A 17170-nucleotide genomic window follows, 5' to 3' on the forward strand; every position below is an offset into this window, starting at 1 on the left:
AACCCAAGACTTGCATCACGCACGAAAGGAAGTAAAGTTGTGGCGCCTTTGGATTCGCTATTGGCCATCGGTTTAAGAGATATAGACAGTTGACCTCCACTGCCGAGGGGTACTTAGCGTTATGGAAATTCGCTGTGGTAAATGCTACCGAATCAATTGTACCAACTTACTTTCTACAGCTTACCGTTGACCATTGTGACGCAATCACTTTCCAAAACCAATAACATTCAATTAGAGGACATAATAGTCATATAAACTGTTACCCAAATTCCCCTTCCTCGAATCAGTGTTTGTGTCTGATTTGACCATAAGCATCACTCAAGGTTTCTTCCACATCTTCCTCCCTCCTCTCTTCGTTACCACCTTGTTGAGAAGCACCTTTTTTTCCTCCATCAGTGACTTCTAAATCATTATCAACTTTAATAAAGGTATTGTCCAATTCAGCATCATTGAGATCTAATGCAGTAGAGGCAGCTTTTGGATCTTCAAATACGACCTGGTATTTACCATCGCTTAATGGGTTTAAATCAGTGACTTTACCAGCAGTTGTAAAGAATCTGGTAAGCGCAGCAGGAGTTACCTTGTCTGGCACATTTGAAACGATAACTGAAGACATGATTTTGTTGCTGTATAGTTGTAATCTGTAACTTATCTAGACTTGGCTAAGTAGTAGGTGTGTATGGAATCAAGAAAGGTCAAACCAAATGTATTTGACTTGCAAAATGGGTTAGAGGAATTGGGACTATATATAGTGAGGTTGAAAAGAGGTGGGATAGTCAGTAGACGATAGAAATTGTGTTCTTGCCGTAGGCACAGCAAGTTAATGTTCTCCTGTGTTGTTCTAGCATTTTCCATAGCAATTATAGGATTAACAAAACTTACGTGCAAACTGTGGTTAATGTGGAGTCTGATTCAAAAACTGCACAAAGGGTTATTTGATTGCTCTTTGGGGCATTCTCGCTAAAAAAGAACACACTTTCAAATATATCTAACACCTTCCATATTAAAGCTTTCTACATAGGGCAATATTGAACTGCTGAGATAATACGGCTGTCGCCTTTTAGACTATGACATTGTTAATCTTGAATTTGCAGAGTCATATATGTTAAGTTTGGATCTTTCTCCTTAACCACTATTTTTGAATCAGTTCAGAATCTTTTACTAAACAACAGCATGACCCCTACACCGAGACATACAGCCTTTTGATTAATCTCTATTACTCTAAAAATCTATTTTTTTTGGCTATTTACTTACGAGCTTAGGCAAGTCACAAAGGTTGCTTAAAATTTGAATGTTGGAACCAATAGCTCCCTCTCCGTAATACTTTGCGAAATCATCCTTTCGTTTCAACTTGGAAATATCTTCATCATGTTCAACATAATGAATCACATGGCCTACACCCAAATCATAAGCAGCCTTGACATTGAGTTCACTATCATCGATAAACCACTGTTTGGCCAACACAGCCTTATCTTCATAATCCAATTGGGTCAAGTCAAATACATTGACAAAGTATTGTTTCATTGGTTTACATACAATGGGGACTTGTGAATAATCACAATATGTCAATCCTTCGAATAAATCACCGATTCCGAGGAAACTAATCACTCTTAATGCGTGGTTCTTGTATGCATTTGTTACCAACCAAAAATAATCAAATTTACCCGACTCTTTTACTTTTAAAAGTGTGTCTCTTAATGGTTTGTCGTAGCGTAACACAGCATGCAAATCTAACGCATCATCGACTTTGGAATTGTAATCCAATGCGTCAACTTGGTGATTACGTACTAATCCTTCAATTGCCAAACCATACGTCTTGTAGTAATCATGGTGTAATCTATAGGCGTCCTCGTCATTTAATTGAAGATTGTATTTGAAATAGTCATGGATCTTATCTTGCATCATTTCAAATATACGAGTCGATTTAGGGTACAAGCAATTGTCAATATCGAAAAAGAAGATTGTCTTGTTGGAATGTTCCTTAGGTATAGGCCCAAATCCAAAGGGAAGTTGAACTTTACGGCCAGGTTTGGCTTGTTCCACAGCAGTGAGTTCTGAATTCACATATGTGATGGGTTGCCCTTGAGCTGATCCATTTGGGAAGGATTGATGTGGGGGATTCTGTTGGTCGATAGTCATATTCAGTAGTCTATGTGGTAATGTGGTGTACAATCGTGTCGACAACCTGATCATAAAAATATATCACTCTGTATGATAAAACTGTGGCTTTTAGTGCGTGGGGTAAGTATACAAAGCTGGAGGGTGAGTATGGAGAAGAAGGAGTGAGTGGTGGTATGTTGTATTGAATTGCGTGATTTACCGTAAATTGTCGGGTTTTTGCCAACACCTGTCAAAAGATTAGTCACTTTGTAAATGTGTGCCTAGAAATAACTAATTTTTCCCTGCACAATTTCCCCCAAGCTTCGGTGACACTACAACTGTTGCACAATAACCTTTATTCTTCTGGTGCACGTGCGTACATATTAAAAAGGAAAAAGCCGTTATGTAGCTCTAGATGTATTCAAATTTCTTCTACTCTTTACAAAACAAGCACCTCACCCATAAAAGAAATCCTGGTTAACCAACTTCAAATCGCTTTCCAACTTATCGCATTGTAAACTTAAATCTTGATGGGTATCAGTTAGAAACCTCACCAACTCTTCTCGGTTAAAACTATACTTGTCAACACCAGTTTTCAATGTAGCCAGGACAAGATCGATATTTATTGACCCCAAGTCTCGTATTAGTCCATAACAGCTTTGCAATATTCTGTCGACGGAACTCTTCATTGACCGAATGATTTTAATGTTCTTTTCTCGATCAAGAGTGAAATTGAATGGGTTGACCAATATGTAAGGAAGGATCTTCACCCTGTAGTAGAATAGATAGATGTTATCTGCTGTAGGTAAATCATTTAGTTCGAGAAGATCCTTGACGTTGCCTTCGATAATCACGTTGTTGGCAATTTGATAAACCAAATTTTGTTTAGTAAATTTGTGTACATAGTCTCGATAATTGCTTCCAAGTAAATATTGCAAGTTTAACTCGTGAATAACAGATTCGATTTTAACATTCTTTGTTGTTTTCAAAGAGAACGTCACGTTTATCAATTTGATTGTATTGTATTGCAACTCCAAATCCTTCTTCTTGATCCTGCCTTTATCGGTATCATGCGGTAAACAAGTCTCGATGCTTAAAATAACATTGAGTAGTTGAGCAACAAGTTCCTCTATATTATCAAACTTGACACAAAGCAACGGAAACACGGTGTATATGAACAGGTTCAAGCTTAGCAACTCCCGTTTATTAGCATTGTAGTCTGATATTATTAGTAAAAAGTATCTAGCTATTTTTGCAAAATCGACCTCCGTTGAGCAATGTAGATAAGTGGTAAATAGTAATGTCAATCGTGCTAGTTGAAGCTTTAGTTCATGGTTTTGGCGCTCCACTTTCAAAAGTGGAGTCGTATCTTCCTTTATCAAGTTTGCATCGACCCCCAATTTGACTAACAAATCTTCGAACTCTTCCTCGGTAAGAACTGGTTTATCCCCATGAAGCGCAACTAAAGGTTCCAAGTTATGCAAAAACCTAGGATTTTTCATACACAAACTCCGCAAGATAAACGACTTGAAATCCAGTTTCACATTCTCAAAGCCAATTTTTGCATCTCTAACAATTAGAAACTGTAGCGATCGACTAATTTCTCTGCTTAGGTTGTACTTTGGTAACTTGGATTCATCAAATGACAAAGCCTTTAGACTATATAAATGACGCGAAATTCCATATCCGTCCAATGCTTGTTCATCCTTGCTGAGCAAGCTCTCCAAGTATGCTCTATCACGCACCATATCATATTTCTTTCTCTCTCCATCTTGATTCAACTCTTCCACAAGTTGTTTCCGTTGTTGTTCTCGTTGTTGTAAACGCAACGCCTCTGCTTTCTCCTGATCTGCTATCCGCTGATTCACTCGTTGGTGCTGCGTGTAAACCTTTTGGGATTTAAAGCCGTCTTTGAAGATTGACGGCACTTCAAGGTTGAGTATTTCATCATCGTCTTCATCATCAAGCTTCGATTTGTTGTAATATCGTTTTTGAGGTCGTTTTCGAACTAATGATACTCTTTTCTTCAGTGATGAAGATTCGGTGGAATAAACACAGTCTTGCGTGGTTCGATTGCTCTTATACAGATATGAATTCTCAGACAGCAGTTCTTGGCTATCGCTGCGTCGCGTTGATCGTGAATATGTTTTCTGTGGTTTAGCCGATGATTTTCTCAAATTGAAAACATCAAAGAGATCGTCCTCTTCGGAACTTGTAGATTCAATTTCATCTGACTCAATTTCATCTGAGTTCATGGCAATGAGAGATGGATTGTTGAATGTTTACCATCAAGCTAATCTCATCAATAAATCTTTTTGGCGCGTCCAAAAAGGAATATTCACGTGACCAGAGAGGAAAAAAATTGGAATGACTTTAGTAAGTTATGATAGTTTAGCTTGCAATGCCTTATGACTAGTTCATTGTAAAGTATTCAAAGTCCACGGGTGATTAACATCGGTGAAAATTTCCAGAGAGAAGAAACAGATTGTTTATGTAAATCACTCTGTAACTAATAAAATCATCAACAATTGCAGCTAAAAGGAGCCTCCACTTCTGAGTCTTCTCGGTTATAGAAGGGAAAACAGAGTTCACCAAGATGGGAAATCTGTATGGCATTCTTCTTCTTAGGGAAGCCCATCTCTTACAAGGCTACAAAAAGGATTTGTACTCGGAAAACGAAGAACGCCACACGCATTTTTTTTTACTTTTCTCTCTTTTTTTTTAACTCCGTTTCTCAATTTTAGCCTATCAATCAAAGTTCAATTTAAATTACCAAACCCATTGATATCACAAGTACATCACAACACAACGCATCGCAATCAAAGACATGTCTGAAAAATACGAGAAATTACCATTAGAATCCTTGTTCAAAACCATTGATGAATTGAAACCGCAGTTTATTGAACGGTTGGCAAAAGCCATTGCAATCCCCTCAGTTTCATCTGATGAACTGCTTAGACCAAAAGTTGTTGAAATGGCAAAATTCTTGGTTAGTGAGTTGACGAACTTGGGATTCCAAGATATTCAGGTTAAGGAATTAGGTACACAACCGCCACCAGTACAAGATGCTAGTTTGCAATTGCCACCAATTGTATTGGCAAGATTGGGTTCTGATCCAAAGAAAAAGACCGTTTTGGTCTATGGCCATTACGACGTTCAACCAGCTTTGAAAGAGGATGGATGGGGTACTGAACCATTTACTATGCACTACGATAAAGCTAAGGATATCTTGTACGGCAGAGGTTCAACTGATGACAAAGGACCGGTTATGGGATGGTTAAATGTAGTTGAAGCCCACAACAAGTTAGGTTGGGAGTTGCCAGTGAACTTGGTTGTTTGTTTTGAAGGTATGGAAGAGAGTGGATCACTTGGATTGGATGAATTGGTTGCCAAAGAAGCTAAGCAGTATTTCAAAGATGTTGACCAAGTCACTATTTCCGATAATTATTGGTTAGGTACAACCAAGCCAGTATTGACTTATGGGTTAAGAGGGTGCAACTACTATCAAGTGATTGTGAAGGGACCTGGTGCCGACTTGCATAGTGGTATTTTTGGTGGTATTATTGCTGAGCCAATGACTGATTTAGTCAAAGTGTTGTCTACTTTAGTTGATGGGAAGGGAAACATTTTAGTTCCTGGCGTTGATGAGATGGTGGCCCCGTTAACCGAAAAGGAAGATAAGTTGTATGACAGCATCGACTTTTCTGTTGATGAATTGAATGCTGCTGCTGGTTCAGACACGGCATTGCACCAAAACAAGAAGGACATTTTGAAACATAGATGGAGATACCCATCATTATCATTACATGGTATTGAAGGTGCATTCTCCGGCGCCGGTGCCAAGACGGTTATTCCAGCAAAAGTTGTAGGTAAATTTTCCATTAGAACAGTGCCAGACATTGAGTCAAAGAAATTGGATGAGTTGGTGTTCAAACATCTCAACCAAGAATTTGCTAAATTGAATTCGCCAAACGAGTTCAAAGTGGAGTTGATTCACGATGGTAATTATTGGGTATCTGATCCATTCAATGAAAGTTTCCAAGCAGCAGCTAAAGCAACTGAAGATGTGTGGGGCATTGTTCCTGATTTTACTAGAGAAGGTGGCTCAATTCCCATCACTTTGACTTTTGAAAAGGAATTAGGCGTTGACGTGTTGTTGTTGCCAATGGGTAGAGGTGATGATGGGGCACATTCAATCAATGAAAAGTTGGATGTTAGTAACTATATCAACGGGTGCAAGACCCTAGGTGGGTATTTGCACTACTATGGTGCTACTAAGTAGTTTAGTTATGCTTTTCTAATTTAAAGAAAACGCTTAGAGACAACCACGGCAACTGCAAACTCTCTCAAAACGGCCTGAAAATAGGCTCTTATATAGGAACTGCCCTGAACGAAACAAAAGCAGTGAGTCTCTTTTTTAGCTGTGTACGTGTGTGTGGAGGGTCAAAAAAGCGCTACAAAAGGACTTTATCAGTGGGAAGAATTTTGCCTTCTAATAACGAAATACCCAAGCAAGAAATAGCCCATTAATCGGACGCACAGAGACCGTGGAGAGAGGGTCTAAGGAGGCCATACCTCCGAGTAAACCCTCTAATACAATTTTCAGTATCAGTCGTGTCTTATGTCTAGTAATCATAGCAAAAGGTCAGTCCCATATAGTGTAATCGAACCACCATTGGCGTTAATTGCTAATGATTTACTAGCTCAATAAAGCAATAGTAACAAAAATTAAAAAGATGTTAAAAATAAAATGAGAATTGCTTAAACAAAATGAAGAGACTTGAAAGAAGAGAGAGAAATTTTTCTTTTCTTTTTTTTTTTTTTTGCAATTTTATGAATTGAAAGAAAAGGTCATCATCACTTTATACGCCATCTTCCTAGCACAAACTTCCAAAGGGGTACCTTAATTCACCTGCATATTTGACTATCTGTGCCTTATATCCTCACTTGTACATTCATTGAAAGTTTGCATTTATTAGCTCATGGTCACTAAACCTGTCTAATTTTAATTATTTTTATTTACAAACACATCATCATTATTATTGAGACCGGAGTCTGTACATATAACTATACAACAACAACAACACACATACCAATCATGTCTGATAATTTAAAAAGAGCTGAGTCGTTATTTAATAGAATAATGAACCAGAATGCAGAATCGTCGGCCAGTTCGTCTCCATCATCAACACCTGTCCAGGCTTTTCAATCATCTTTTCCACCAAGATCGAAGTTTCATCATAGTCACCACAACAGTAATAGCAGTCATGCAAGTCATGCAAGTGAAAACACTGTTAGTGAACAACCGCTTAATCAGAATCAGAGTCAGAATCAGCATCAACCCCATTCTGGTCAAAGTACCTACCATCAAGCCCCCAGTGGTCATCAGGTTCAGTATCTGGAATTGGCTAAATTGCCCAAATTGGATGCTGTTAAATTGACTGAAGAAGCATTATCGACTGTGTCAGCAAATGATCATGTCTTGGCTTATTGTTGGACTGTATGGCATCACTCGAGAAATAAGAAACAGCAATTGCAGCTATATCAACAACAGCAACAGCAGCAACAAGAACCATTGTCAAGCACCGCCGATTCTGCAACAGCATCGACTTCTAATGATGAAAGTACTAGCTCATTGCAACAGCCAGGTGTTGACACTTATTTACAAACTACAAATCAGTTACAATTTACTGATGTAAACAATCCATCGACTACGATCTCACACATTGCGTCAATTGAACAAATGTGGACAATGTTGACATCCATTAAAGCTAGCTTCAATTTGAGCATTGGTACCGAATTTCTCATATTTAAAATTGGGGTGAATCCAGTTTGGGAAGATCCTTTGAATGCAAAGGGAGGTCGTTGGATTTTCCGTTTTAGCAGAAAGGCTCAAGATCATCATTATCATTCAAACAGAAAGGATACATCATCAACAGCTGCATTGTCTGAAGCAGCTGCACAATCTTCACAATTGCAATCAGCCGAAAAATTGAGGAAAAGATCAGCATTGATTTGGGAACGGATAGTGATCAAGATCCTCACTGGTAATTTCATTCCTCTGACGCATGCAACTGAAATCCAGCATGTGTTGCACAATGATATATGTGGAATTGTCTTGAGTGTACGTAGAGATGAAGATATAATCTCAGTTTGGAACTCAAATTTGAATTTCAAGAAACAACAACAACAAAATGCATCAGGCCTGGCTGAGGTTAAAAAGACAATAACTCCATTTCAAGCAAGACGTATCATATGTGATGCCATATTAAGAGTCATTAGAGAATGTGATGAAATTTTACTGGGAGCTGACTGTATCAAGACAGTTGACAGTGGCTCAAATGAACGTGTTGGCGGTGTTAGTTTTGAATATAGATTACATGTTGAATCGCCATTGAGTACAGAGGGTAGAGGAGAGAGAAAGTCTAGGTATGGCGGGGGCAAGTATTCGAGACATAATAATTCCAACAATGGTGCTGGTGGTAGTAATGGTAATGGAAGTAATGGTAATAAGGAATAAGGACATTATACATATATATATATATATATGTGTGTGTGTGTACTGATATAAGTGGGAATGTAAATTATGTTAAAAATGCAGATTCAGAGGACAGTCAAAGACAAGAGGGTACCTTCATAGACCTTCGACTGTTCGGTTACAGGAGGAATTCATATGAACCGAAAGCCATTTTTGTACTCTTAGAAGAAGTGGCCAGAACTAAATGAGTAACTTCATCTATTTTTACATTGTTCTAAAAGAGGCTTCAACTCTTATTGTTTTGGACTGCTTTTCCATTTCTTTCGTTTCTTTTCAACTTATTATTGTTTTAGAAGTCACATCATACTCTTTACATTCCAAAAAAAAGACTGAGTTTCGTCAGAGTGAGGACCAGTTCCTTTTAAACATAATTGAGAACTAGAGATGACATTCAGTACTATTCTATAACTTTGTATCTTCATTTTTTTTTTGTTATGTACATTGTAATGTTTAGTTGGTGGTTTTATTATGACGCATTAAGTGGTAAAAATAAATAATGAAAAAAAAATTTTTTTTGTTCTTCCCCCACGCCTCATAATGTCATAAGATTAATTTACAAGACATTGAGGCGGTTTAAAATAATAAGACAGAGAATAAAAGAAAAAAAAAAAAGAAATCCGAGTCAGACAAAAAGGCAGAAGCCTTTGAACAAATAACACGACTACTCTGTTACTGTATATAAACACACCCATTAAACAATACTCAAACAGCCAATTTAAAATAAAAATTAAAAAATTAAAGAATTAAAAAATTAAAAAATTATTAAAGAATCAAAGAAGAAGAAAAAAACGATCTAAAACAGCAGAGGAAAACAATCACGAGAGTCATTCTATAGTCAGTGTTAACCAGAAAAGAAATAGTATAACTAGACATATATATCTAAACACACAACTGAAGACACGCAAGTTACATCTTTTACGTGATAATTTAGACTTTCCCTCACACTTTTTGCGGTCAAGAAAAAATATATATATAAAGAAGAAAAAAATAAATAAATCATCTGTTTTTCAAGGGTCAAATAAGCAACAAAACCGCAAATGAAAAATACTACCACGGGAGGAATAGTTGTCAATAGTGAGAGAAATAATAGTGGGATGTCACATGATCAGTTTATGTCGCCGTTAAACCCAAGCAAAAGCCATTCTCAACCAACTACTTCGACTACAACAGATGTATCAGCATCGTCATCAACTATCAACACAACAACATATCAGTCCCAACGTACTAGACAACCTCAGTCAAGTTTACAACGCAGCCAGTCTGAGCATTCACCAGGATCACATAGCTCCTCCTCATTTGAATCTGGACCTTCACTTGTTGAGATTTTCTATTCAGCCAAAAAATTGTTAAATTTACAACCAAGGGTGGAAAACCGACAATTGAGAAAGTCAAATAGCAAGACACAGCTAAGTCATATGAAGAATAACGTATCCAACGATCAGTATAATATCAGTATATCACCCGACTTCCGCCAACGGCTGTCATTGCATCATCTGAATGGTCAACAAGGGAGACAACTCAATGTACATCTACTGGACACAAATGAGGACACTTTTGACTTGCTTTCTCCTTTGTCTATTGACGAGTTGCAAAACACTAGTGCTATAAAACCCATTTTCAATAATTCTTCAAAGCGTACAACTGAGAATTCCACCACAACTAGTCTACCGCTTCAGCATCAGTCGACTGATGTCATGGATATGGAAACTGAACAAAATGCTACAAATTATTGCAAGACACCAAATTCAGACCAAAGCAATGGCTCGCGAAATGACTCAAGTGCTTCTGGAACCTCCGCCACTTCGAGTGTAGAATCTGTTGGGGAGACTACCAAACCTAAATCCAATTTAACCTCGTCATTGTCCAAGTTAAAGGAATTAAAACAGGAAAACAAGAGACTGACAGAAGAGCCAAATGATACCAAGAAAGATGCCGCCACTGAAGCAACGAAAACTATATGTTTTAATTGTAAAACAGAAAAGACACCATTGTGGAGAAAAGATACCGATGGTAATACTTTATGTAATGCGTGTGGGTTGTTTTTAAAATTACATGGTACCACACGTCCATTATCATTAAAGACTGATGTGATTAAAAAAAGGAATTCAAGAAAATCGTCAACTGGTGCAATGGCAAATTCTGCTCCACGTTCATTGAACATAGCATCAGGTCAGTACATGAACTCAAGAAATGGTGATGGTATGGCTATATTTAAGAAGCATACGCCTATTGCCATTGCTCCTAATAATAGTGCGGCTGCCTCATCATTGCCCAACCAATTTTCCAATTCACTTGGTGCAGGCAACTCTTTACAGAATCAGAGATTGAAGAATGTGATGATTTTACCAAAGCCATCAAGTACCACCAGTATGAATAACAACTCGGTCAACAACAACAACAACAACAACAACAAGAGTATACCGATCCCAAGGAGTCAAAACAATACTAGCTCCCCGACATCGGCGACATCGTCTGCCAACTCGTCGTATTCATACTCCATCAACAGCAATCAACCCTTTAAGAGGAAAAAGTCAGAGGTGAATATACCGGCCACAATTGAGCAAAATGGCGTGATGAGCATGTCATTTGCCAATAGGAATAGTGTCACTGGGTTTCCTTCTAGTGCATCTTTAAACCAACAAGCTACAGCCCATAGTATGTCCAACATCCCATCCTCAATCAAACGAGCCAACTCCCTTGTTTCTTCATCTTCATTGAGCAGAAGGACATCGATGGTGAATATGTCTAGAAAAAACACAGTGTCAGCATCAACACCAACAAATTCACTTACTTCAAATAATATAAATATGCTTAACCAAAGGTTTCCACAATCAAGTTACTTTGATAGTCCACAAGAATGTGGTCACCAACATCCTCAAATCTCAAGACACAACAGCAACAGCACCATTATGCATATGAATAATAATAATAATAATAGTATGCAAACCCAAAGTCACAACAATTTTGGTAATATTGTTGATAGCGCTGATACTCCAGGCTCGATGAATTCACCAAACTCATTTTTTGCCAATGGATTTAACCTGAATGATACGCCAAGCTCTGTCCCTGCTACACCTTTTAATGTTCTGGTGACGCTTCCATCTTCAATACCCAATACTACAACAACGTCGATGTTGTCTGCGCAAATGAAGCAACAGCAACAGAACCAACGTCAACAACAACAACAGCAGCAGCAGCAGCAGCAGCAGCACTACAACCAACAACAACAGTACCACAACCAATACCAACACCAACATCATCAACACCCACAACGTCAAGAGTTCAACATACCTCCAAAACAATTGAAAGTCTTGGAACAGTATAGAGCTAGTAAACCACCCATAGTGCAACACCAAGGAATTGATGATGAACTAATCATGATGGGCGGCAATACCAATTGCGATAATAAGGATATGATCCAGTCTATACTGGAAAGCAACAACAACTCAGATATAGTCGATTCAAATATGAGCATGATTGATGAAGAGTTTTTCCGTAACTACACTAGTTTGCACAACGATGATGAAGATGATGAGGAGGCATTCGAGATTCCCGTTTTGGCATCTGAAGATAACTCTCAATTGTCATCACAATTGTCATCACAGTTGCCATCTAATCAAATATCACCACTGAAGATTAACATTGCTGCACCTAAACTGACACAATTTACAACTACTAATGATGCATTTGCCATGGCGAACAACGATGGTAGTGGCAATAGTACTGCTAACGATTATAAAGATTTAGATTGGCTAAAGTTTGAATTATGATTTTTACGATATCACGAAGAGATAATGAAGTGTTTTATTTAGTAAAAAAGGGTGGTAGAAAAAAAATTTTGTATTATGGTATACTTTGTTAGTAAATTTATACATAGACAGACAGTACTGTGACTTTCTTAATTGTTTAGTGATAAAGAAGGAGCCTAAAGCATATCGCATAACCTGACTCCTCCATTTGGGCTAAGTTCTTTGGAACGTTTGCTAGTGACAGTTACCCAAGTCGTCAAGAATGGGCGGTTCTTTATTTATTTAGTCTCCTTGATTAGTATGCCTCTACTCTCTTTGTAACCACACTCTTGCTTCCACTGAACTAACCATACGCTTCTTATACTCAGTCTCATAATCCATTTCAGCAGCAAGAATAGAATCAGGATTAAACAGCTCCACTCTTTTCTCAAATTCATCCAATACTTGTACACTTCCAGTCAATATATCCACTTTATATCCTTGCAGTTGAAAATGCATAGCCAATTTCAATGTCTTTTCAATAGTCCTTCCCATTCCTTTTACGGCAATGTATTTGACTTTCTTATACTGATCATTTTGGAATTTACGCTGGCTTCCTTGTTGTTTGGCAAATTTGGTCAATTGTTTATTAATTCGTTTGATGGCTGAGATGAATGGCGTTGATGATTTGACGAGAAAAGTTGAATTAAATTGAGTTTCAGTTAACCGTGTCGTCTGAGCACTATGTTTGATATGTTTGCCCTGTATCCGCTTAGCCATTGTGCGAGGAAAAAGAATGTGGAGGGGAACAAGGCCGAGGGAGCTGGATGATTAGTATGTTATTGATGATATAATTTAACAAGGATGGTTCTTTAGAAAAACTTTGTACTTTTGTGTTCTGTCTTCGCTCTTGTGTGCCATTTCCACGAAACGCGTTAGACTAAATATTTTACCTAAGAAACAAACGTCAACACGGATCTACTGCCAATGCTTAAAACCCCAATTCTCTTATCTAGACCACTATTACGAAGGTGACCTCACTATAATACACCAAAATGAGTCGAAAGAGACAATTTGAAGAAGATTCATCACCTTTATGCACTTTCCCCTCATCACCAAACGCCTATTCCACATCTTCCTCATCTCAAGGACTTGTCAACTCATCACCAAACGCCCCTACAACAACATCTACATGTTATACTTTGGACCATATATTCCACTTCTCTTCACAATTCCAAACATTTGATGCGTTTTCCTCACCCGTTGCTAAACGAGTACAATTAAGTAAAGTTCATACTGAAGTGCACCAAAAGACGATACGAATGATGATGGATGCTCTGGTACAACTACAGCGACAGGAACAACAACAACAGCAACAACAGTTTGTAGATAGTACAAGAGATGGTGAATTGATGAAGGATATGAACGAGTGTAATGATGGAACTGAGAACTTGAAAGAGAACAAATGTACATATTTTCAACAACCGTATTGGTGAGCTTCCCCCTACCGATTTACCTCATGAGGTACTACAGGACGTGTTTTGTCACATAAACCAACACCAGGCGTTGCATTTAGCTCCTTTACATTCACAGTTTTACGTCATCGCAAAAGCAAAAGTATACAAAAATATTACACAAGTAATATAGTCACCATCCCCATGAAAGTATTGTGAGTACCCCCTAGAGTAAATCATTTGATACTATAATACTTCGGGAGTTAGCTATAATGGGGAGTTTTGACTTTTCAAAGGTTTTCCCCACTCATATTTGGCCAAAGACTACCCCCGATTCGGTCAATTCTGCATCAGAATACGGAGCAGGTTTAAGGTACCATCTTAGGTTCAAAATCTTGGACTTTTGACACACGAAAATGTGAAGATGCTTGTTATCTCACATACTGCCAATAGTCATACAATTGCGAGAGCAGTATGCCGATTATGCTTTAATTTTCCCCATGCTAGTATACACTGGTGGTACGAGCCAATTGAAGGGAGAACTGATCCACCATTTACAAAGAAAGTCTTCGATTTTAGTTACAGTCTCCCTTTTGGAGTTGTGGGCTATTATTATCCTGATTATTGCAACATTTGTGTTGCCAGACCCAAATTCAAAGTCGGCTACAGACATGGAAAGGTGGTGTTTGGAAGACTTGAAAAATGCTACACAGACCGTGAGTTGGTTTCAATCTACAAAGATCATCCATTCTGGGTGGGTTTATTGCTGCTGTTATGTTATTTTAGGTGTTGTTCGTGGTGTAATTATCAAGTGCACGCCTTGGAGATAGACTTGCTATCATTTGACCATATGTGCCATGCTGGTTTTCGATGTTAGATGACAGCCCCCTAAAAAGCTCACGAACAAGGGATTGAAGAAGCTTGAGGAATTGATTGAAGCACTCGAAGTGGAAAGGAATGAGGATCCTGAGAAGAAAAAGCAATGGTCTAAGTGAGGACACATGCTAATTGTATTTTTTTTGATAGTAAAGTCTGTTGGTGAGAAGCATTGACATTGTCTTGGCTTATTTGCTACTTTAATTTTAATCGAAAACGTGTTTGCTCAGCTTTTGACACCAATTCTCAATGTAACTTTTATCTTTGGGTTCGTTCTCAATGGAGGCCAATGTCTTTCACTTAGGTGACTTGAAGTAATGATTGCTTCTACTTTCACGTATATGTAATTTTAGAAAAGTAAAAAGTAATAATACTATGGTATGACATTATGAGAAGATGGAGTCTGAGCTTCGTAGATGGGCGGTGAGGTGGGTTTTAAGTTGCAAAAAACGCTGTCCACGTGAGCACTAGAATCACATGGGCAAAAAGAGGCACGTTTTGGGTAAAAATTTTGAGATCATCTGGTGCACGACCTTTTTCTCGACTTCGTCGTATAAAAACTATAGTAGTTATATACAGGATAAACATACTTAACAAACTACGTGTCTCAAAAAACCAACACACACACACACAAACGAGTAATGAGTAACAAAGACGGTGAAAAGATGAAAGATGAAAAAAATTCCCATAAAAGTAAAAATTTGTCCATCGAGATTTTTCACCAATCTTTTACACCCTCTTTTCTTTCACTTCTTTAACAAGATTTGTATTCAAAAAAGAACAATCAATCACGTTAACAATGTCCGCCCCAGCCACTAACTTCAAAGTTGCCGATATCTCATTAGCTGCCTTTGGTAGAAAAGATATCGAATTATCTGAAAATGAAATGCCAGGTTTGATGTACATTCGTAAAAAATACGGATCATCTCAACCATTGAAAGGTGCCAGAATTGCTGGTTGTTTGCACATGACTATTCAAACTGCCGTTTTAATTGAAACCTTGGTTGCTTTGGGTGCTGAAGTCACTTGGTCATCATGTAACATTTTCTCAACTCAAGACCATGCTGCTGCTGCTATTGCCGCTGCTGGTGTTCCTGTTTTTGCCTGGAAAGGTGAAACTGAAGAAGAATACCAATGGTGTATTGAACAGCAATTGTTTGCCTTCAAGGATGGTAAGAAGTTGAATTTGATCTTGGACGATGGTGGTGATTTGACCTCATTGGTTCATGAAAAATACCCAGAAATGTTGGAGGATTGTTACGGTTTGAGTGAAGAAACCACCACTGGTGTTCACCACTTGTACAAGTCCTTGAGAGATGGTAAATTGAAGGTTCCAGCCATCAATGTCAATGATTCCGTTACCAAGTCCAAGTTTGACAACTTGTACGGATGTAGAGAATCATTGGTTGATGGTATCAAGAGAGCCACCGATGTTATGATTGCCGGTAAGGTTGCTGTTGTTGCCGGTTTCGGTGATGTTGGTAAGGGTTGTGCTTTAGCCTTACAAGGTATGGGTGCTAGAGTTATTGTTACCGAAATCGATCCTATCAATGCTTTGCAAGCTGCTGTTTCCGGTTACCAAGTTGCTCCAATGGATGAAGTTGCTTCTATCGGTCAAATCTTTGTCACCACCACTGGTTGTAGAGATATCATTGTTGGTAAGCACTTTGAAAAGATGCCAGAAGATGCCATTGTTTGTAACATTGGTCATTTCGACATTGAGATCGATGTTGCTTGGTTGAAGGAAAATGCTCAATCAGTCGTCAACATCAAGCCACAAGTTGACAGATACTTGATGAAGAATGGTCGTCACATTATCTTGTTGGCTGACGGTAGATTGGTCAACTTGGGTTGTGCCACTGGACATTCATCATTTGTCATGTCTTGTTCATTCTCCAACCAAGTTCTCGCTCAAATCGCCCTCTTCAATGCCGACAACAAGGAATTCAGAGAAAAATTCCCCGAATTTGCCAAGACCGGTCCATTCGATGTTGGTGTCCATTTGTTGCCAAAGATTTTGGATGAAACTGTCGCCAGATGCCACTTGGACCACTTGAATGCTAGATTGACCAAGTTGACTCCAGTCCAAGCTGACTACTTGGGTATTCCAGAAGAAGGTCCATACAAGGCTGATATCTACAGATACTAAGCATGTCTGTACAATCTCCTCCTGTGGGTGTGTTTGGTTTTATTTTCTCTTCTTTTGAAATTTCAACAAGCTTCAAAGAAGCAAACCTTTCTACACACACACATACATTCAAATGGTTCCTTCTTTTTTTATCACGATTATTTTTAAAAATTTTCAACACCATTTTTAACGACCCCTTAAGATAATGATGCATCAACTGTTCATTTTTCACTTCATAAACTATTGTTCATATTTTTTGATATTTTGTCAACAACCCCTTTTTTATTGATACATGATAGAAAACATTTTCTTTTTTTATATATGGTAATACATTTTATCCTCAACG

General features: G+C 38.1%; 10 protein-coding genes across 10 annotated transcripts; 6 read left to right on the plus strand and 4 right to left on the minus strand. All coding sequences in view use genetic code 12, as the record gives it.

Annotated features, from left to right (window-relative positions):
• Window positions 1-283: 283 nt before the first annotated feature.
• CANMA_001950 (uncharacterized protein) lies at window positions 284-616 on the minus strand (the record flags this gene model as incomplete). Its single annotated transcript, XM_051813965.1, has 1 exon — window positions 284-616. One exon carries the CDS (start codon window positions 614-616, stop codon window positions 284-286), a length of 333 nt encoding a protein of 110 aa, XP_051672380.1.
• Window positions 617-1242: 626 nt separating this feature from the next.
• On the minus strand, window positions 1243-2139 carry CANMA_001951 (nucleotidase; the record flags this gene model as incomplete). Its single annotated transcript, XM_051813966.1, has 1 exon — window positions 1243-2139. One exon carries the CDS (start codon window positions 2137-2139, stop codon window positions 1243-1245), a length of 897 nt encoding a protein of 298 aa, XP_051672381.1.
• Window positions 2140-2555: 416 nt separating this feature from the next.
• Window positions 2556-4355, minus strand: CANMA_001952 (uncharacterized protein; the record flags this gene model as incomplete). Its single annotated transcript, XM_051813967.1, has 1 exon — window positions 2556-4355. The coding sequence occupies one exon, from the start codon at window positions 4353-4355 to the stop codon at window positions 2556-2558; it is 1800 nt and encodes a 599-aa protein (XP_051672382.1).
• A 572-nt stretch (window positions 4356-4927) lies between these two features.
• CANMA_001953 (metallodipeptidase) lies at window positions 4928-6382 on the plus strand (the record flags this gene model as incomplete). Its single annotated transcript, XM_051813968.1, has 1 exon — window positions 4928-6382. The coding sequence occupies one exon, from the start codon at window positions 4928-4930 to the stop codon at window positions 6380-6382; it is 1455 nt and encodes a 484-aa protein (XP_051672383.1).
• An 816-nt stretch (window positions 6383-7198) lies between these two features.
• Window positions 7199-8620, plus strand: CANMA_001954 (uncharacterized protein; the record flags this gene model as incomplete). The annotated part of the gene is made up of 1 exon (XM_051813969.1): window positions 7199-8620. The coding sequence occupies one exon, from the start codon at window positions 7199-7201 to the stop codon at window positions 8618-8620; it is 1422 nt and encodes a 473-aa protein (XP_051672384.1).
• Window positions 8621-9675: 1055 nt separating this feature from the next.
• On the plus strand, window positions 9676-12408 carry GLN3 (nitrogen-responsive transcriptional regulator; the record flags this gene model as incomplete). Its single annotated transcript, XM_051813970.1, has 1 exon — window positions 9676-12408. One exon carries the CDS (start codon window positions 9676-9678, stop codon window positions 12406-12408), a length of 2733 nt encoding a protein of 910 aa, XP_051672385.1.
• Window positions 12409-12693: 285 nt separating this feature from the next.
• On the minus strand, window positions 12694-13146 carry CANMA_001956 (ribonuclease P/MRP protein subunit; the record flags this gene model as incomplete). The annotated part of the gene is made up of 1 exon (XM_051813971.1): window positions 12694-13146. The coding sequence occupies one exon, from the start codon at window positions 13144-13146 to the stop codon at window positions 12694-12696; it is 453 nt and encodes a 150-aa protein (XP_051672386.1).
• A 275-nt stretch (window positions 13147-13421) lies between these two features.
• CANMA_001957 (uncharacterized protein) lies at window positions 13422-13862 on the plus strand (the record flags this gene model as incomplete). The annotated part of the gene is made up of 1 exon (XM_051813972.1): window positions 13422-13862. One exon carries the CDS (start codon window positions 13422-13424, stop codon window positions 13860-13862), a length of 441 nt encoding a protein of 146 aa, XP_051672387.1.
• Window positions 13863-14092: 230 nt separating this feature from the next.
• On the plus strand, window positions 14093-14650 carry CANMA_001958 (uncharacterized protein; the record flags this gene model as incomplete). The annotated part of the gene is made up of 2 exons (XM_051813974.1): window positions 14093-14186; window positions 14274-14650. 2 exons carry the CDS (start codon window positions 14093-14095, stop codon window positions 14648-14650), a joined length of 471 nt encoding a protein of 156 aa, XP_051672388.1.
• An 845-nt stretch (window positions 14651-15495) lies between these two features.
• SAH1 (adenosylhomocysteinase) lies at window positions 15496-16845 on the plus strand (the record flags this gene model as incomplete). The annotated part of the gene is made up of 1 exon (XM_051813975.1): window positions 15496-16845. One exon carries the CDS (start codon window positions 15496-15498, stop codon window positions 16843-16845), a length of 1350 nt encoding a protein of 449 aa, XP_051672389.1.
• Between the last annotated feature and the right edge of the window lie 325 nt (window positions 16846-17170).

The sequence above is a fragment of the Candida margitis genome, assembly GCF_024628925.1.
Source record: "Candida margitis strain CBS 14175 chromosome Unknown scaffold33, whole genome shotgun sequence".
Taxonomy (NCBI): domain Eukaryota; kingdom Fungi; phylum Ascomycota; class Pichiomycetes; order Serinales; family Debaryomycetaceae; genus Lodderomyces; species Lodderomyces margitis.